A 19,089-nucleotide genomic window follows, 5' to 3' on the forward strand; every position below is an offset into this window, starting at 1 on the left:
CATCTACATTCTGATACATGTTTGTGCTATATCTAGAGTTGCATAAAATATCACTCAGGGACTGAGGGCCCCTGCTTACTACTCAGAATTTAGGGGAGGTCAGGGCTGTGTCCCACACATATGAGGGGAGACAGAGACTCCCCCTTGAGGATCTCCCGTGATCAATCAGCACCAAAGGATCTGGCCAGCCATTTGAGTAAGCATGACGTATGCTTGTTGCTAGAACGTATGTAAATCCATAAAGCCACAGCCATGGTTTGGAGGCACACTGGTATCCTGTCTCTTCCTTAGGACCTCAGCTCAGAAGGGATCCCAGAGTACAGTGGTAGGGAGATGGTCAGGGCCTGATCACCTCTGTTTCTGTGGCCCCAATGGATTTATATCTAACACACTTTCTGAAGAAGTGAGCTGTGACTCGCAAAAGCTCATACCCTACCACAAATTTTGTCAGTTTTATAGGTGCTGCTGGACTCTTGCTCTTTTCTAGTGCTGCAGACAAACTAACATGGCTACCCATCTTGATCAAACACCTCTTTCCTGATCCTTTTAACTGGAGATGCCAGGGGCTAAAACTGGAGCCTTCTGTATGCAGAACAAATGCTCTGCCACTGAGCTATAGCTGCCAGCATCTGGTTTTCACCTGGACAGTCCAAATATTCTCCTAGATTGCCTTCCTGAGCAATTAGTTTGCCTTCGCTGAGCGGCGCGGAAGGCAATCTAAACTCCTCTCTGTCTGGAGATCAGGGGGTGGGGCCACCAGCCATGTGACCATTTTCTCCAAGGGCAACCCACTGAGTTCCACCACCTCTTTTTCCAGAAAAACCCTGAATAATCATATATGTTTTGATATCTTGCTTCTTTAGAAAGGTTAGAGTTTATTTAACTCTAAAAAGAAGTCTTTGTGTCTTGGGGGAAGAATGTTGCAAGAAGAACCTATAAATAATTTTGTACTGACAGTTGAAAAGAGCAAAAGTCCAGTAGCACCTATAAGACAAAAAAAATTTCAGCTGAAGAAGTGAGCTGTGAGTCACAGCTCACTTCTTCAGCTTAAATTTTGTTAGTCTTATAGGTGCTACTGGACTCTTGCTCTTTTCTATTGCTACAGTACCAGAAAAATGCCTTTAAAACTGCTTGTAAGCTTTATGTTCTCTGGTACCCTCAGCTTTTTTTTTTGAAGCTGTACCCAATATTGCCATATTCAATAAAAATCCTTGAAGCAAGCCCTTGCCTGTCTCTGCCTCTGCACTGAAGAATCTGGGGAAAGGCAAAAGGGTACTTAATTTGTGTAACAAATTTTGTTAGTCTTATAGGTGCTATTGGACTCTTGCTCTTTTCTATTGCTACAGACAGACTAATACGGCTACCCATCTTGAGCTATCTTTTGTACGGACAAGCAGCTGCATTTAAAAACAGAGTGCTTTTTTCCAGGTCTCAATAAAGTGCTAAAAGCTGTCCAGAAGTAAAGATAAAATCTTTAGCCTGAACAGTGGAAGCCTTAATTAGTTGTGGATAAACAATCCGTTACACTACTACTGTAGTTATGTTCTACTATGACTACCCATGTAAAGAAGATAGGCCTAGCTGCTTCCACATAGGGATTTTTCCTCACATGGACGGTGGGCAGTAATTGAGAACATCCTTATGATATCACATCCATTATGGGCACAACACTTCTGGCCCTCATATTTTCCCCTTTGAAATGAATTAAAAATAAACCTCCTTTTATCCGGCTTAAAGGGGAAACAGCTGGTGGATACTCCATGTGCAGTCACTACAGGGAGGAAGTAGAACTAAACACCTTCAAACTGACTGAGCAAAGAGCTAAGGGCCTCTTCAGCATTTTAAAGGGCTTTTGTCCTTTCCCAGTTTAGTTGTGTTGTAGCCTTAGAAGTGCTGTAGCAGTTTCTAGGCCATTGGATGCGGGCAATGGGTGTGTGTGTGAAATTGCTGTCACTTTTGTTGTTCACAACTGCCTACCAAATGTTGTTGCATTTTGTGTATGGTATGCAATGCATTGTTGAAATATTTAGTTATTGCATCCATAATTTGTTCTTTAGATTGTACAATTCAGTAAAATACATAGTGAAGAAGGCTTTGCACCTTTTGTGTTTTGGAATTTTTTAGTGGAGGGCCTGTGTGGTGTAATGCTTGGAGTGCTGGACACATAACTGTTAGACTTGGATTCAAATCTCCACTTAGCCATTAAATTCACTGTGTGAACTTAGCCATTCTGATAGTTTCAGGTGGGTAGCTGTGCTGGTCTGTAGTAGAACAAGATCTGGGCCCAATTGGTCTCTGAGTTGCCACTGGACCTGAATCTTGCTCTTGCTCTCATGCCCTACCACAAATTGTGTTAGTCTTATAGGTAATACTAGACTCTTGCTCTTTTCTTCTACCTCAGTTATTGTAACGATTAAATAGAGAAAGAAGAATCACCAACGCCACACTGAGCAGAATAAAAATAAGCCTGGGCAGCCAATAAAACTGAGGAAAGATGAAGCAAGAGAGAATGGAAGTTTGGATGTTCCATTAAATTCGTAAATAATTTATTTGTAAACACACGATGGGTGGAGCGGACAGAGGGAAGGGAAGCAGGCCAATAACGCGGCTTTCCCAAGTATTCAAATATCCGAGCTATGCCAAGGTCTCTAGATTGTAACATTCTTATCTGGCCACCCACCTCCCCCGAAATCAAAGCCCTGCAGATCCCGCCTGCTACAAACCAACCAATCCGCACTTAGAAAAGGCACAGGCATACTTTTCTTCCGTAGACGCCGAAACTGCTAGCAGAACGCGCTCTGTCTGCGCTGTCCCCGGCTGTGGGGCACAGCCGACGCGGGGTGAGGATCCCAGCATGGCTGCGTGCGAGAACCCCGTGCAAGGCCTCCAGAAAGCCGCCGTTTGTTCCATCTGCCTCGAGTATTTCAAAGACCCCGTCTCCATCGAATGCGGGCACAACTTCTGCCGGGCCTGCATCACCCAGTGCTGCGATGAATCCCGGAGGCACTTCTGCTGCCCTCACTGCCGGAGAAGGGCTTGCAAGAGAGACTTCAGGCCGAACAGGGAACTCGCCAGCATGGTCGAACTGGCCAAACGGTTCAAGTTGCAGGAGGAGGTCGAAAGCGGAGGAGGGAAAGGCGGCTGTGAGAAACACCAGGAGCCCCTGAAGCTCTTCTGCGATGACGACCAAAGCCTTATCTGTGTGGTCTGCGACAGATCCAAGGAGCACAGGAGCCACACCGTCCTTCCTCTAGAGGAGGCTGCCCAAGACTACAAAGTAAGTTGATGGGTGCCGGTTTATTCCCTCTGGATATTGATGTGAGCTGGCTCTGATGGTTATGTTGGTTCTGTGGTTTTGTTGTGTGTGTGTGTAAACACATTTGTGTGAATCACTTGGTGCCCACTGTAAAGTGGTCTATAAATATTTAAATAAAATCGTAATAACTATAAAATAGTTTATATCATAACTTGAGCTGCCCTAGATACATCTTAGTGATGTTGGTGTCAAATCAGATTCAGTTGTTGCTGGAAGATCCATCTGTATTACTCTGGAAGTAAAACGGGTGCCTTCCAGAGAGAGAGAAATCCCAGCAGAAAAGTTGTTTTCCTTTGCTGTATCACAGACAACTCAATCTGCCAAGGTGGACAGATAACAGAATTGTTTGGAAGGTGATTTTAAAAGAAAGATCACTTTGCTCGCGCCCCATGTTAATGTCTGGTAAACAGGTTTGGTAGAGGGTATAAAAACCAAAAAGGAACAGAAATGGCTTTTCATGAATAAAATTGTTACATCCCCCCACCACAACAGTAGATGTGTAGCAATATATACTCATAAGAACCTAAGATTGACAAAGAAGGCATAGAGCCAAAGCAATATTTTATAAATGCAAGCCTTTGAATATTAACATTTTACTAACTTCTTCCGGAGTGTGGGAAGACATATGTAGGGTAACACAATTATAGTCACATGGCAGGTAGACAGGAGCCTTCTGCACTGAGTAACATTGTGGAGGGGGTACTTCTTTTTGAGGCTGTCCCTGTTTTAATCTGTTTTGAAATGCAAGCTGGTACTTGTAGCTCAGGGCTTGCTCAGGATTTGCGTTTGCTAAAAGCAGCGGTTCCCAACCTTTTTGGAATGATGACCCACTAGTCCAGATTTACTTGGCATGGTGACCCGTCCTGGGCTGACGCAAGGTTTTTTGGTGCCCTAGGAGAACTATGACCTTGGCGCTTATCAAGTCCAGCATTCCATTTCCTACTGTGGCCAACCAGATGCCTTTGAGAAACCAACAAAACACTGCACAAAGGGCGCAGCTGCCCTCACTATGAATGCCAAGCAAGTGGTGTTCTGCTGTACCCAGCTTTTGCATAAGGAAACCTAAGGAGGACGTTCAGTCCTGTCCTCCTCCATTACACCCTCTGATCCCCCCAAAGATTAAAAAACCTCACTTTAGTAACAATCAGGAAATATTTCACTTGATTCTTCATCAATCAACGTGTGTGTGCTATAAAGAAAAGTATTAATTAATATAAGATACCATTTCCAGGGTCAAGGCTTAATTTCCAAAATACAGGTCAAAGCCTCACCTCAGATTAAGCACTGAAGTTGGTTCTTCTCAGAATCACTTCACACATGATCTTCCTACAGAGATAGTATTCTACATAGGAAAATGTATATACCTAATATTAATAGTCAAATGTCATGTTTTGCTTATTAAAATAGCATCAATCATTACAGTAATCACTCATGACGTGTTTTTTTCCCTACAAAGCAGAAATATCAATGCAGGCAAATCACATAAAATGGCCTCATTTTCAACCTCAGTATAGTGCAAGGGGCTTGGAGTAATTCAAACTCTGATTGCACCCCTAGTTTCCATCTAAATGTAGAAGACAGACATAGGGGGTTTTTTTTACCATTGGGAAAGAACCACCATGGATGGGAGAGTAGAAACTACTCAACAGCTGTTTGCTCAAAACAGCTTAACAGAGAGTGTTATACCATCCTTAACCACCTTCAGAGTAGTTGAAGTGAAGACTTTCATTGCCCCCTGCCATGTAATAAGAGGAAAAATTTTACCTACACATTACTGATTGTTTAAGGACCACTCTAAGCAGTACTACATCCTCGAATCTGCCATGGAGACACAGTAACATGTATCGCCTGTTAAAATTGCCACAGAGGCTCTTCCCCTCCCTCCACACAGCCAGGCAGCCCCCCCCCCATTATTGTCACAAACCAGGGGAGATGAGAGAATGAGAAGTTGGCAAGGTGGAGAAGGACAGAAAGAGTAGTGCAAAGGGCAGGAGCGTCTATTAAGGAGGGCTGGCCTGTGACCCACAGGCTGAGCAACACTTCACCAGAGGACACTAGAGGCTCTTAGGGAGAGAAGGGAGGGCGAAAAAAGTACATTAGCATTGCCGTCTGCAGCAGCTTCATGCCAGAATCCTCATTTCTAGAGTTCGGAACAGACAGAGAACTGAGTCTGAAGTGTCTGAGGATGTAAGATCTCTATCTCACTGGAGGGCGGTTTGTGTGTGTGTGTGTGTGTGTGTGTGTGTGTATCTGTTTTGAGGCAGTGGATCTCCTGTCCTCTAGGGTGCCTCTTAGCTTGCTTCTATACTCTACTTGTAAACTAAGCAAACGTTACAGAAACACCAGAAGTCTTCAGTGCTTTCTCATCCAAAGGAAATAAAACTCAGCACTCGGCACAGTACAATTCAGATTTGCCTTGAAGCAGCTGGTTGGTAAATTAGGAGGAAAACTGGTAGCTTAGTTGGTGTGGAAAGGTAGACTGAGATGCTTAATGCTAGCTAAATACAGGAATAAAGAGAAACCATGTTTGTAGATAAGTTTTAATTTGCCTCAGTATTTTCCTTGTGGTTACCTTTTTCAACCAGATTTCCAAAGTGAAGGACTGAGTTCAGGAAATGAGGAGTGTGTGAGAGACAGCTGGAAACAGCAACTTCGCCATATGTGCATGCACACACATGGATAAAAGAAACAAAATCCAGTTCTACCTAAGCAAATTTACTTCTCTTTTCAGGAACAAATCCAAAGTCAATTGCAGACTCGTAAGCAAGAGAGAGAAAGACTTCAAGACCTTAAGCAAGCCAGCGAACGAACAGTTGAAGAGTATCTGGTACGTATCTCTTTCAGTTCACGAGCACAGATTTGGGAGTATGAAGCCCAGGTCAGGAACAATCATAGCTGTGGAAGATGGGCAGGATAGAATAACTACAGAATCTAATCAAGGAAGATGCAGTCTAATGATGTAAGTCATTCATTCCCAAATTTTGTGGTATGGTGAGCTATAATTTCAAATTTACTTGGTGGCTCATTGATTTGTTGTCACATGAATTTTGGGCTGCAGGTTTCTGGCAGCCATCAGTTTCATGCATTTTAATTGCAATTTTTTTCTATTTTATAACCATTATTTAAGTTATTCAAGCAAAAGAATTTGTTGAAATATTTATTGGACTTACAAAGTTATTCACAGATTTTTTATGCAAATGTGCAAACACAACTATCTGATTGCAGGTTTTAGCTTCATAAGCTATAAAAATTATACAAGCAATGTTAGATATAATTAAATAAGAACCTTTTAATAGTTTCATTTACAATAAAGTCCATTTTGGCCAGTATCAGTAAGCCCCATTAAATTAAATAGGATTTGCTTAACAGAAAACATACAGAAGTAGAGAAGGTTTTTTTTGGTTAATTCCTCACCTGGGCATATGGAGCCAGGGTCCACTGCCATCCCACTTACTTCTTCTCTAAAGTAGAGATTGAAAAGGCCAAATATTGAAAAGAGGTTGGGGTTTATGTGGGTTGCTGCCTTTTTAGCTGACAACTTCAAATTCCAAATCAGAAGTTCCTCTCTCTTACAATACCGTTTTAGAATTGAAGGATTCCTCAACCACCATCCAAGATTCTATTTAACTTCTGTGATACGTTTTTGTTCTGCCGCAACAGAAATGGTTTGTACTAAAAATGAATGCCAAGAATGCTCACTGGGGAAAATGGGAGATGCCTGAAGGCCCATAGGATATAATGGGAGCCAGGAATGCCAGTTGACTCGCATGGAGTCCAAGATTACAGCACAGAAAAGCTGTGAAGAAAATGTGGAATGGGTTTTGAGAAACCTGCTCTGGGCCTGGAATGACAGCCCCCAGAGTGGAAGGATGGCCCCTGCTAGTGAAATCAGTGCTCTGGGGCTGGAATGACAGCCACTAGTGTGGGATGATACATAGCAGAACATGGAGGATAGGAAGTTGTCACACTCTTGATGCTCAAAGCGTGCACAAAGTATTCTCCTTTCAGTTGGCTTTGTAAAATAAATACAAAAATCTGCATGGGCTGTAATACTCTATTTGCATTTCCTCAACATAATGCTTTTCTTTGACATAAATCCCAAGTCATGCATGGATATTATCGCTTACTTCTTCCTACCGTGACCTTTTAATCACAGGAGAATTTAGATGCCAAAAGAAAGAAAATGACCTCTGAATTTGAACTGCTGCATCAGTTCCTTGAGGAAATGGAGCAGTGCCTTCTGGACCAGTTGGATGAGATGGAGATGGAGATTAGGCAAGGGCAGAAGGAAAGTGACATCAGATTCTCAGAGGAGATTTCTGTTCTTGAGGGCCAGATCAAGGAGATGGAGGAGAAGTGTGAACAGTCAGCTAGTGAATTCCTGCAGGTGAGAGGGTAGATCTTGCAGGGGGTGTTAACAAGACTGTTTTTCTGCAGAGAAACATTTCCACCCAACCTGGAAACAGATGACAACACATTTTTGAGACCATTAACTGGTGGGAGATCAGTGAAATCAATTTGCAAATGCGAGGAAGGTCACTTGCCCTGTGGCCTGTGTCTAGGGCCAGTTGTTGCTGTTTGCCCAGGGTTTTGTGCTAGGCATATGGGATAAACAGCACAGTAGCTAGCAGCAATGGTAGAAAAATCAGGTGCAAACCAGAATTTTTCTTCATTGTATTGCATCCCCTTCTTTGCCGATGTGTTCCACAGGGTGGGCCGCATAAGTCAATAAAGGAAGAAGGGAGTGAGGAACCACTGGACAAACATCTGGATGTTGCCATAAGGTATCAGGGCCAAGGGGGCAGCCAAGCCAAACCCAGACATCTTTTTTAGTCTTTTGGGGCAAAGTCCTATTGGAGGGAAAGTAATGAGGTGAATTGGTGACTGAAAACAAAGCTTGCTTGGGAAGTGGAGCCTGAGGCCTGTGGAGTGCTGCATTTTAAATGGCTGCATCAGTTGCAACATTTCCAGCAGATTCATCATCCATTCCATTTATTAATTTTATTTGGCTTATACCCCACCCTTCCCGCAAGCGAGCTCATTAGGGTGGAGTTTACACCAGAGGATGGAAAGGGAGGATGGCAGAAGAATAGCAGCCAGAAGGACATAGAGCTTTCAAACGCTCATTCTTGGTCCAAACAAAGCCTAATTTAGAGCAAACAGGGAAGAGACAAAAGGCTTCAGCATTTGCCAGCTGCCAGGGCTTGCTTGACAGACTGCTGTGTGGAATGGGTCATAACTAAGGTTGCTCTTATTTTCTCAATGATATCTAAATGCATGAGCTTACCTTTTAATGCTTCAGCAGACAAAAACATGAACACACTTAGAAAATCATTGTGTAGTTGTCATGGCAACTCTTGTTTCTTTCCCTTTCCCCTCCAGAATGTCAAGAAAATACTCAACAGGTAAGCAGCTCTCTTCTGTTTCTGCAGTCTGAGGGCTGGTTCACATGTGCACAGACATGAACTAAGGTGATGTGGACATTTCTCTGAAGCAGGGCTCTGAAAACTGGAGCCACAGACCCTTATTTCACTGTGTTCCCTGGAACACAGAGGCAAAGGTAAAAGAATATTTGCAAACTGCATCTCTCTACCTATTGAGTAAGCCTATGTCTGTGTGTGCCCCCTATTCCACTAAGGGGGAGTATGATAAATATTTTTATAATTGTGTATGAAGTGCAGAAAGTGGATCCCATAATACTAGGGTATTTGGGATGCCCAGTGAATTTGATGGGCAGTAGATTCAGGAGACACAAAAGAAAGAAGTTCATCACACAATGTGTAATTAACTTGAGGAACTCACTGCCACGAGATAACTTGACGGCCACTAAAATTGCTGAAAAAGCAGTTCAATGAATTCATGGAGGATAGGTCCATCACTAGCTATTAGCTCTGTTGGCTAAATGGAACCCCATATGTGGGGCAGGATTCCTCTGTGCGCTAGCTGTTTATATAAAACAAAAAGAAGAGCTGGGCCCTGTCCTCAGGCTTATGTTGCCTGTTGCAAAGCAGTCAGTGTATGGGGTGTTTATGGATGACAATGGAAATGGCTTTACTATTAGAAACAGACCTGAATGTGGAAGACAGAAAAGAATGAGTCATATTAAGAGAAGCTTCTAGAAAGTTCACTCACGCAAAAGGTTCAGTGTCATGTAGGCCAATGTCAAGCCTAAAGGTGAAGCAGAAATCTGAAAGAGGGGTAAAAACTAGCATTTAGTTGGCACGTTTATATTAACCTGCAACCATATATAGGGCTCAGTAGTGGTTCAATACTCGGCTAAGACCTTTCAGTGTTTTAAATTGACTGATGATCTTAGGCACCTTGACCAGAAAAGAGAGGAGAAAACTCACAAGGAGAGTGGAAGGGAAAAGATAGATGTCTGAGACTGATTAAAAAATGTCAGCGGCAAGTTTTTATGAATCACCAACGAGAGGAACCAGATAGATAGATAACAACAGGGGAGAATGGGCAGACACTGGGGGGTTGCAGATGTAATCTTGGGTCAACAGAGGCCAGTGATGTCAGGAGAACAAAGAGAGTGTGGACAGAAGATCAGTGGGAGCAAGAAAATAATGACATTTACTAGTAAACAGGAAAAATTTGAACAGAATGGGAAAAGGAGGAGGGGCTAAAACAAAGCAGAAAAAAGAAGCAACATATTCATAGTGATGGGAACATACGCTGAATTAAAGCAAATAAACCTTAGAGAGAAGAGGCAGGAAACCAAGCTCTAGTCATGAGAAAACACTTTGATGAGCGGCAACAAAAGAAGCTTGCAGGATTGTTTCCAGTGCTGTGTTTGTTCCCAGTCTATGTCCAAAATTCATACAAGGATTAATTTAATTTTGGGTTTTCTGCTCACTAGATCTAAGAAGGAAGAGCTTCATTTGCCCATGGAGATTTCACAAGACTTAAAAGAAAAACTCAGTTCATTTGATAAGAAAAACTTTTCCTTAGAAAAATATCTGAAGAAATTCAAAGGTAAAGGAGGATTGACATCCAGTCCTGATGCTTCTTTATCTTTGACATTCCTCTCTCTCTCTCTTCTGAAGCTCCTGTTCATTTTGTGCTTTAACCTCAGCAGCTCACTTCTCTCCTGTCTTCTGTGTATTTAGAATGTCTCTTCTTTTGTCAGTGGTGAATGAAAAGAGGAAGGTTATCTCTTTTGTATTTATTTATTTATTTGACTTATACCCCACCCTTCCTGCTTGTGGGCTCAGGGAAGCTTCCAACTAATATATTATTAAAAATACAATAAAACATTATAAATAGTATAAAACCAATATTAATACACAATTTTATATCAGCAGCATAAAAAAACAAGCACCACCAAACAAATCTGGCCACTACAGAGTCACCACAACCATGGGTACCGCCATGATGTAACTCCAGGGTTACATCAAAAGGAGGGTCTGGCGGTCAGAAGAGGGAACAAAAAACTGGCCCCTAGTCAAAGGCCCGGTGGAACAGCTCCCGACTTGCAGGCCCTGCGGAACTGTAAAAGGTCTCGCAAGGACCCAGCTCTCCATTAGGAGAGTGTTCCACCAGGTCGGGGCCAGGGCAGAAAAGGCCCTGGCCCTAGTTGAGGCCAGCCTAATGTCCCTCAGTCCAGGGACCACCAGAAGCTGTTGATCCGCAGAGCGCAAGGCCCTACGGGGGGCATAATGGGGGATAATGTATTGTAATTGTGTATACAAGACATATTGAAAGAAGGAAGCAAAAAAGGAAAAAAAACCCTCATCTTGCAGGAAATATAAACATGATGCAGTCAGCAGGAAGTGGAATTGAAACTGGGGTCCTACATAGTACATAATATAGTGCTATATTCCCCACAAAAATCTTTCTGCATGGGCAAGATCTTACTAACTGCAGCAGTAAGTCTTGTTCAGCAAAGAATCTCGTTTTCCCTGCCTTTCCCCTTATAGTTCTGCAATGAAAGGGACTAGGGACTTACTTTGAAGACCTATTACACATATTTTATTTATTTATTTATTGTTGTCATTTGTGGTTCGCCTTATTGCACAGTGTGAGAGTAGTACAGTCAGTATCAAGGACAATTTCATAAACAATGCCGTAGGGTAAATAAATGCAAGTTTACAAAGACATAACATTAGAAAGAATCCAATACAGAGTTGAAGAAATGCTGAAACAGAACATAAGCAATTCTAGGGCTGACATAGGAGCACATATTTAAAGCAACAGGTAGTATGTATGGCAACAGTGGTTATGGGTGAGATCTATGGTTCTTAACTCATTAGTGAAGCATCTGAGACTCCCTCTCTACAATACAAAAGCCTTCTTGAATAATTTGGTTTTGCCTTGTTTGCAGAAAGCTAGGAGAGTGGGAGCTCTCCTAACCTCCTCAGGCAGGCTGTTCCACAGAGTAGGGGCCACCACAGATATAGAGATATACTGTTATAATTATATTGAGCTTAAACAATAATGGTAGTTGTCATGGATTTTGGGGGGCTAGTCACCATTCCATAGGATTTTTCCTTCTGTTGCAACAAAATTTCTTGTCTAGCCCACTGCACCAAAGTTCGCTGTGGGAAATTAAAAGGAGAATCTTAAGGAGATAGACTGTGGAACTGAGTATAACTCAACCAAGGCAGGATTGATAACTGAGGTAAAGCTGATGGGCAAGAGATGTTTTGCTTTTTAAAAGTAAACAAGAATAAAGCTTATTTCGGGGGGGAACAACTTGAAGGAAACTTTTAAATTATAACTATTTTATCTTTTAAAATAACTATACATATTCCAAGAAAGTAAGAAAAACAACATTAATAAAATTACTATCCAAAATATATGACTAAACTATTGGACCTGAATCATCTGTGTGACAAAAAAACCCTAAACACATTCAGATAAATATTTACAATGAACTAGGAGTTGCGGGACATGCTTCAGAAAAACCTGCTGAGTTTTATAACATATCAACATAGCACTCTGCTGCAACTAAATTACATGCTATGCCAAGTAAAACCCTGCTGGCATATTGTAACACTTCCATTAGCCAGATGGGGAACTTAGCCCAGAGATCTGATAGGATCTTCTTGGATCTTTAATTCATACTCTTGTTATACTAACCCTCAGAACTAAACTTCCGACTCTCAGCCTTCAAAACCTAACTTCTGACTAACAACCTCCTTGTATCTGATCTTAACTTTTCTCAGTACAGTTTCTGTTGGCTGATTCGCTGCAGTGATCTGATTGGAGCCTGTATCTCTTGGGTACATTGCTGTGCTGGACCTGTCACAGTAGCTGAGAAGACTGTGTTTACACCTTGAACCCCTAGGCTGGGAGAGACAAGTATTCTACATGTTGAAAACCACAGGAAATGCTTGTTAGATCATACAAGAAGTGGGAAGTCTAAAGAAACAGGAAGTTTGGTTCATCTTGATAACAGAAACATAAGTTTGTTGGAGACGGTAAAGTTGCATGCATTATACCTGTGCTTAGACTGGCATTGATAGTAGGCAAGAAAGAGAAAATCAGTCCAGACTGAAGAGAGCGGAGTTTTTTTTCCCCATCGGAGATTGTGTTTAAAGAGGTGTGGAAAGTGCGCTTCCCTGTTGGCTTCCCTGTTGAGCATGCCCCCCCTCCCCTTTGAAATAGCTGGAGATGGATTGGCAGTTGGATGGGGCAACTCATAAAACAGTGATCACTGAGGAAAATATTTCTGATTTGTAAACTTACTACAAAATTTGGGCTTTCAGGTGTCGCAGGCATTTTAGTATGTAATAGTCTAGACCTCAAAATGATAACTCTGGCCTCTTTTTTTCCTCCAGGACTCTGTTTCCCTCCCTCTACTGTTTTTTTTTGTCTGTTAATAGAGTGTTACATTAAATATCAAACAAAGTAGCATGAAGTCAGAACTCTCTTCTCTCTCCCTTCTCTTCTTTAGACTCTTTGATGTCCGAACTGCAAGAAAAGGATGAGGCTGCATCTTTGACAATAGGCGTACAGACAGATCAGGAGTTTTTATGTTGGCAGAAGGATGAGATTCTCCCAAATGGTGTTTCCACACCAAACCCTCAGCCTGTAGGTGTGTGAAGCTTTCTTGCCAAAGAAAGAATAAACTTGCTACTCATCAACAAGGGGAGGAATGGTGGATGTACTAAACAGATGCCTGGAAGCAGTAACAGGCTGGATGAGAGTGGATTAATAGACTGAAGCTCCATCTAGACTCATGGAGGTGTTGCTAATTGGGTGGCTCAATGCATGTTTTGCGTTAGCCCTCAGACCCCTCTGTCATATTAGAAAAGCAGTTTATGGATATGAAATATCATGAGCCCCTTTGCCAGCAGTTCCAGACACTGCCCAGCAAGGCAGCATGGATGCCAGGTGGCCTGGAGACTGAAAAGTTATCAAGCCGTGAGTCATAGGGGATGACTGACTGAATGGCCCCCGCTCAGCAGCAGAGATAAGGAGGCTTCCTGAGACACCCCCCTGCCTAATCCCATCGACACCTCCCTCCACCTTTTCTCTCCCACCGATAGCCTCCCTATCTGGTAGTTACCGGGTCATCAAGCAGTATTTTACCTAAGCCCAAGATAATCACATCACACCTTTCCCATCTTGTCCTACTTCTGGGTAAGCAATTAAGCCACTGTTTTGGAGGCAAGACACCAGTCTCTTCCCAGGGTATGTTTTGAAGTATAACTAGACTACCTAGCCATATGCTGCTCAGTGTGTGTGTGTGTGTGTGTGTGTGTGTCTTGATACCCATCCACATGCCCGCAAGGCCACTTGAACCTCCTCCTTGCTACGACACGCAGGTCGCTTTGCTGTTCCTCTGCAGATCCTCTCCTCCTTTTCCTTGAGACTGGTAAATATCACCCGATTCCAACTACTCTCTCCCCTTTTCCTCCCTATCTTCTTAGTTATCTGTGTGTGTATGCTGTGTGTGTTTCCTGTGTGTTTCCTTTTTATTGTTCAGTTAATAAAGAAACCTTTCCTGTTGTACACCCACCTGTTTACTCAAGAGTTTTCTAAGGGAATGATCCTGGTATACATTGATGGAGATCCCAGTTACCCCCTCTCACTGCATCTCCTTATATGCTAATTCCCCCAGCTCACAAGGAGACCCCCCCATTTGGGTAACAAAAGGACTGGCTTTTCTTGCACAAGGGAGAGAAAGGGTACACTTTACTGGGATCTAGAGGTCCAGAGGGGTCTGGCCCAGGTTGCAGTAAACTGTAGATCATGCCTAAGGATATGCATAGAAACTTACGTCCTTGTATCTTTGTGTCTGTTGTCCAGAACTTGTGAAATTTGCTAGAGCCAGACAGAAGCTGACTTACGGCAACAGTCTCAAGCAACATGCTGAACTGTTGGGTCTATCATATCAAGAACTATTGAGGGCTGGAGTTCTACCAATAAACTCCAGATTACAGAGATTAGCTGTCCTGGAGAAAATGACAGCTTTGAAGGATGGACTTTCTGGCTTCACATCCCTGATGAGCTTCCTCCCCTCCCCAGGAACCACATAGAAATCTCCAGGAATTTTCCAAACTGGAGCTGGTAACCCTTATAACTACCACTTCCATAATTCCTTTTGCATAGGCAGGTGAGAGGGACACCTGGTGGGAAGGGCAGACTTAAAGCATCATAAGAAAGTGAGCACACGTGCTGCTGCTATTTCTTCTGGCAAGACTTGCCGGCCCAAAATATCTCATTCACTCACAAACACTCCTTGCTGCTGTGTCTGGTGGTGGCTATAAATACAAATCAGGCAGCCTTAATCATAACAAGGTAAAGAAAGAAAAAGGCTAAAGGGAACCAATCTATGCTCCAGTTTTTCAGATCAGGCAAGGCTTTCCTGCAGTCAAACAACAACACAGTAACTAGCGAAGCAGATGAACAAAGTCAAGATGAAAATGATTTCAGTATGGAGACTGAGTCTGTGAAGTGTGCGTAGTCTTATAGATTCTTTGCATACTGGCAGTAACTGGAGGAAGCGGAAAGAAGTTTCAGCAAGCTAGCGCTCATCAAAAATTGCAGTGAGGCAAGAAAGTTAAGCCTCCTAGCCATCTTATTGAGTGTGAACATGCAAGAGAAATGGGCTTTGGAGGGCCAGTTCATGTTTTTGCAATGAAGGTGGCCAAAAAAAGCTTTATGTTAATTGGCCTAATCTTTGCAGCCACATTTGTTCAGGATAACCCTTTTTAAGTGACCAAAAAGTTACAAAATACTTAAAATTGTAGGACTCTCAGGCTGGATGTTGTGGTTAAACTAAAGTAGCAAAAGCAGGCATTTTTCAGAAAAGTAGAATATGTTGCACTAATTAAGTAAACCTTTTTTTATAGTTCATGAGATTGCATGTATGGGTTGAGGGGTTGTGGAATTGGTGTGTGCGCGTACGTGTGGGAGGACCATTTTACAAGTTTGCACTGGGTCTGAAAAAATAACACTTGGGCCCTGCCAGCGCCTCCTACCTACAGTAGCTCCTTGAGTTGAGGCAAGTTGCAGACAGCTTACACAGGGCACCACCCAGTGGTAGAATAGTGGTGGAGACCGGCCCTTACTCATCCTTTGATCCTGTCTTGTCTTTTTGCAGAAAATATGACATTGGATCTGGCCACAGCAGGCCCCTACGTCATCGTGTCTGACAATGGGAAAAGTGTGACGTTGGGAGACACACGCCAGAAACGTGCCAAGTCTCGGGACCAGTTTAACGTGTACCCCTGCGTTCTGGGCAGCAAAGGGTTTAGCTCTGGGAAGCACTGCTGGGAGGTAGAGGTTTTGGAAGGGGGGTGCTGGGCTGTGGGTGTAGCCAGAGAATCTGTAAAGAGGAAAAAGAAACTCAACTTCCGGCCTGAAGAGGGAATCTGGGCTTTGGAGCACTTAGGATTCAATCATTACAGAGCACTGACGTCTCCTCCAACCTCTTTGCCCTTGAGCAAGATGCACCAAAAGATCCAGGTATGTCTGGACTATGAAGCAGGCCAGGTAGCATTTTTTGATGCAGAGAAGGATACTTGGATCTTTACATTCCCCTCAACTTCGTTTGGAGGGGAAATAATCTATCCCTGGCTGTGGGTGGGACTGAGATCACAGCTCAGACTATGTCCCTGAGGCTGCACATACCTTTCATAAGCCAGCCAAATAACAGAACCGAGAACAGATGCCATTTTGTCCATGTAGCAAATGCAGAATAGAGATGTAATTTCACTTCAGTGACATCTTTTACATGCATTTCCACGCAGTTTAAAATACTCCAGTTATCTCTATGTGATGAACCCTAAGGGGTACCATACTGCACCAGGCTGCTGGTCCATCTCTTTCAGCATTCTGTTCATAGAGTGGCCAACCAGTTACCCTGGAGGCACAAATGGCCTTCCCCTGATGTTGCTCCCCCCCTCTCCAGCTCTAGTATTCAGAGGTTAACTATCCCTGTATATGGAGGCTCCTTTTAGTCACCATGGGTAGTAGCTGTTGATGAACTCCATGAATCTGTCTAATCCCTTTTTTCAGCCATTCATGTTCATGGCTGCCATGGCATCTACTAGCAGAGAACTACCCCAGCCAAGAATTGTAAGCTAAGAAAACACTGCTGCATTTTGGGAAAAATCTGTATCAAGCATCTGTAAGGCTAGTGAGACTACCTGGAGGGTAAATGTGAATCTACACTTTGTGTCTGAGAGTCTCTGTACATGAGACATCTTATACGAGGATGCTCAAGTGTTGGGAGACATAATGTTATCCAGGAAGCGTAGTTTAAATTTCACCCCTCTAAACAGAGTTGGCAGAAATCGCTCCTCAGAGGGTTTGTTAATTTCATCTTCACCTCCCCAAAGGCTCTCTTAATTTCACCTCCTCTTTGGGGAGGTGAAGATGAAATCAACAAACCTTCTGAGGAGTGATTTCTGGCAACTCTGTTTAGAGAAGTGAAATTGACAGAGCCTTTGGCTCTTGTCTTTTTAAACTACGCTTCCTGGCTAACATTGCATCTCCCTACACTCGAGCTGCCTCGTGTAAGATGTCTCATGTAGAGAAACTCAGAACAGTGGAAAGGAGGCTAGCTCTAAGGGCCACCCAAGAATCCACACAGATCTTAAATTTATGTTGTGAATATGTATGAAGTTAAATATATGTGAAGAATACAGTAAGCCAAACCACTGGCCTGTCTCTCAGTATTGTCTGCTCTGACTGGCAGCGCCTCCCCAGTACAGAAAGGTATTCACAGCACCTGCTACCTGAGATAATTTGGCAGTACCAGGGATATAACCTGGAACATTCTGCATTCACAGCTTGTGTGTTGCAACCAAGTCATAGCCCTTCTCTTTGGGACCAGTAAATAAGAATCTACCCATACTTGGCAAAATATATGCTGTGCCCAGAAGGAACTCCCAGTGCTCTGCAAACACTTGATGAATGCCCTTATTGTGGGGATGCACCCTGTAAGAGCCTCAACGTTTTCTATGACGGGTCCCACTCTTTGGACCAGTCTTGCAGAGGAGGTGTGAAAAACACAAGCCCTGACTAAAACAGAAGTTCGGTGGTGCCTTATAAAACTAACATTCTGGTATTATATTTTCCTGAGTCAAAGTTCACTCAAATTCTGCAGGCTGCATAAGACCATTGATCGCTTTCTCTTTTTGTTGATGCTTTCTTGAACTGAAGCATAGTTCAAAGCAGGGACAGGCTTAACCAATGGGCAACAGGAGCAGCTGCCCCAAGCCCTGAACCAGGCACCCCGAAGTGACAATGTCCTTACCCCCGCCCCCAATAGAGGGGAGAGGGAAAGAAGCGTAAGAGAAGGCTCCTGCTACCACCACCCAGCCTGTTTGGGGCTCAGGCTGCCTGCTTGCACCATAACCAGTCACGCCTTCTCCATTCAAAGCTTGGGCTGCTGGCTTGGCAGTGGCTCCTACCTGCTGCACACACAACAAGGGCCAATATTTGCTTGACTTTGGGGGAACAGGAGGCTGGCGGGACCCTAGCGGGGGATGGTAGTGATTCTGGGTTTCCATCCTGAACTTCTGCCTACGGCCCCACCACCCCTAAGACCACCCCTGTTTCAGATAGCCACATTAGTATTGTTGCCTTTTCTTAGACATTCTGCTTGATTAACTTGTAGTGATCAGTTACAAACCACTATAGCATTTTTACCATTTTGTTGTAAACTGCTTCAAGCTACAGGCCAGATGTATTTTTTAAAGTAAATAAATAAACCAGAGGTCCACAATCTTGTTGAGCCATTGACCACTTTAGGAATTTAGAAAACAAGTAGTGGGAATCACAACAAAATGGCTGCTGTGGTGGCTGTGTCCAATCAAAATATTAGGAGGTTCCAGTCGAAGCATCCTACAATGGAAGGATCTGTTTCCAAATTGGTGTTCTTCACAGACAAAAGGTGCCCCGCACAGCTGCTTTCCCCCCTGAGGTGTCAACAACAGAAACCTATCAACTTCCCACCGTCCCCCCCATACTAAGAGAATGGAGCGTTGGTCCTATTAAATCAGAATGAAGTGTATGCATTAGACATGTTTTTATTCTGTTCAGGAAGAATGCCATCTTTCATGAAGCAAATTGATTGCTCTTGAAGAGGAATTAAGGAAGCATTTTCCTTGGATATAAGGACATTTATATGCAGAAACTGAGAGTATATCTAGAGTAACTTCTACTTCTAGGGTTGCGAACTCCAAAAATTCCTGGAGATTTGGGCACAGTACCTGAAGTGACCATAGTAACCCTACCTATTCCAATAAAGTAGAAAAATGGCAGGATCATCTTGATGCTTTGGGGAAAGAAGGTGGGGCCCTGGAAAC

At 43.2% G+C, this 19,089-nt stretch overlaps 1 protein-coding gene across 3 annotated transcripts; it reads left to right on the top strand.

Moving 5' to 3' along the window:
• Positions 1–2,694: 2,694 nt before the first annotated feature.
• Positions 2,695–18,762, top strand: LOC129329224 (zinc finger protein RFP-like). 3 transcript variants are annotated; one of them, XM_054978684.1, is made up of 8 exons: positions 2,765–3,277; positions 6,048–6,143; positions 7,473–7,703; positions 8,699–8,721; positions 10,182–10,297; positions 13,221–13,361; positions 14,579–14,839; positions 15,876–15,962. In XM_054978684.1, the coding sequence occupies exons 1-7, from the start codon at positions 2,855–2,857 to the stop codon at positions 14,806–14,808; spliced, it is 1,260 nt and encodes a 419-aa protein (XP_054834659.1). In that variant the 5' UTR covers positions 2,765–2,854; the 3' UTR covers positions 14,809–14,839; positions 15,876–15,962. The 3 variants fall into 3 exon arrangements, with proteins under 3 accessions (XP_054834660.1, XP_054834659.1, XP_054834658.1); XM_054978685.1 differs by lacking the exon at positions 14,579–14,839 and having other exon boundaries at positions 2,695–3,277; positions 15,876–18,762; XM_054978683.1 differs by lacking the exons at positions 7,473–7,703; positions 14,579–14,839 and having other exon boundaries at positions 15,876–18,762.
• Positions 18,763–19,089: the final 327 nt, after the last annotated feature.

Source organism: Eublepharis macularius, chromosome 4 (genome assembly GCF_028583425.1).
Source record: "Eublepharis macularius isolate TG4126 chromosome 4, MPM_Emac_v1.0, whole genome shotgun sequence".
Lineage (NCBI taxonomy): Eukaryota > Metazoa > Chordata > Lepidosauria > Squamata > Eublepharidae > Eublepharis > Eublepharis macularius.

What these genes read in the sequence shown, in the direction of transcription:
- LOC129329224 (XM_054978685.1), top strand. Translation starts at nt 2,855, where the DNA reads ATGGCTGCGTGCGAGAACCCCGTGCAAGGCCTCCAGAAAGCCGCCGTT. An exon ending in AGGCTGCCCAAGACTACAAA is followed by an intron (nt 3,278 to 6,047) that starts GTAAGTTGATGG and finishes TTCTCTTTTCAG; the next exon opens with GAACAAATCCAAAGTCAATT. An exon ending in ACCAAACCCTCAGCCTGTAG is followed by an intron (nt 13,362 to 15,875) that starts GTGTGTGAAGCT and finishes GTCTTTTTGCAG; the next exon opens with AAAATATGACATTGGATCTG.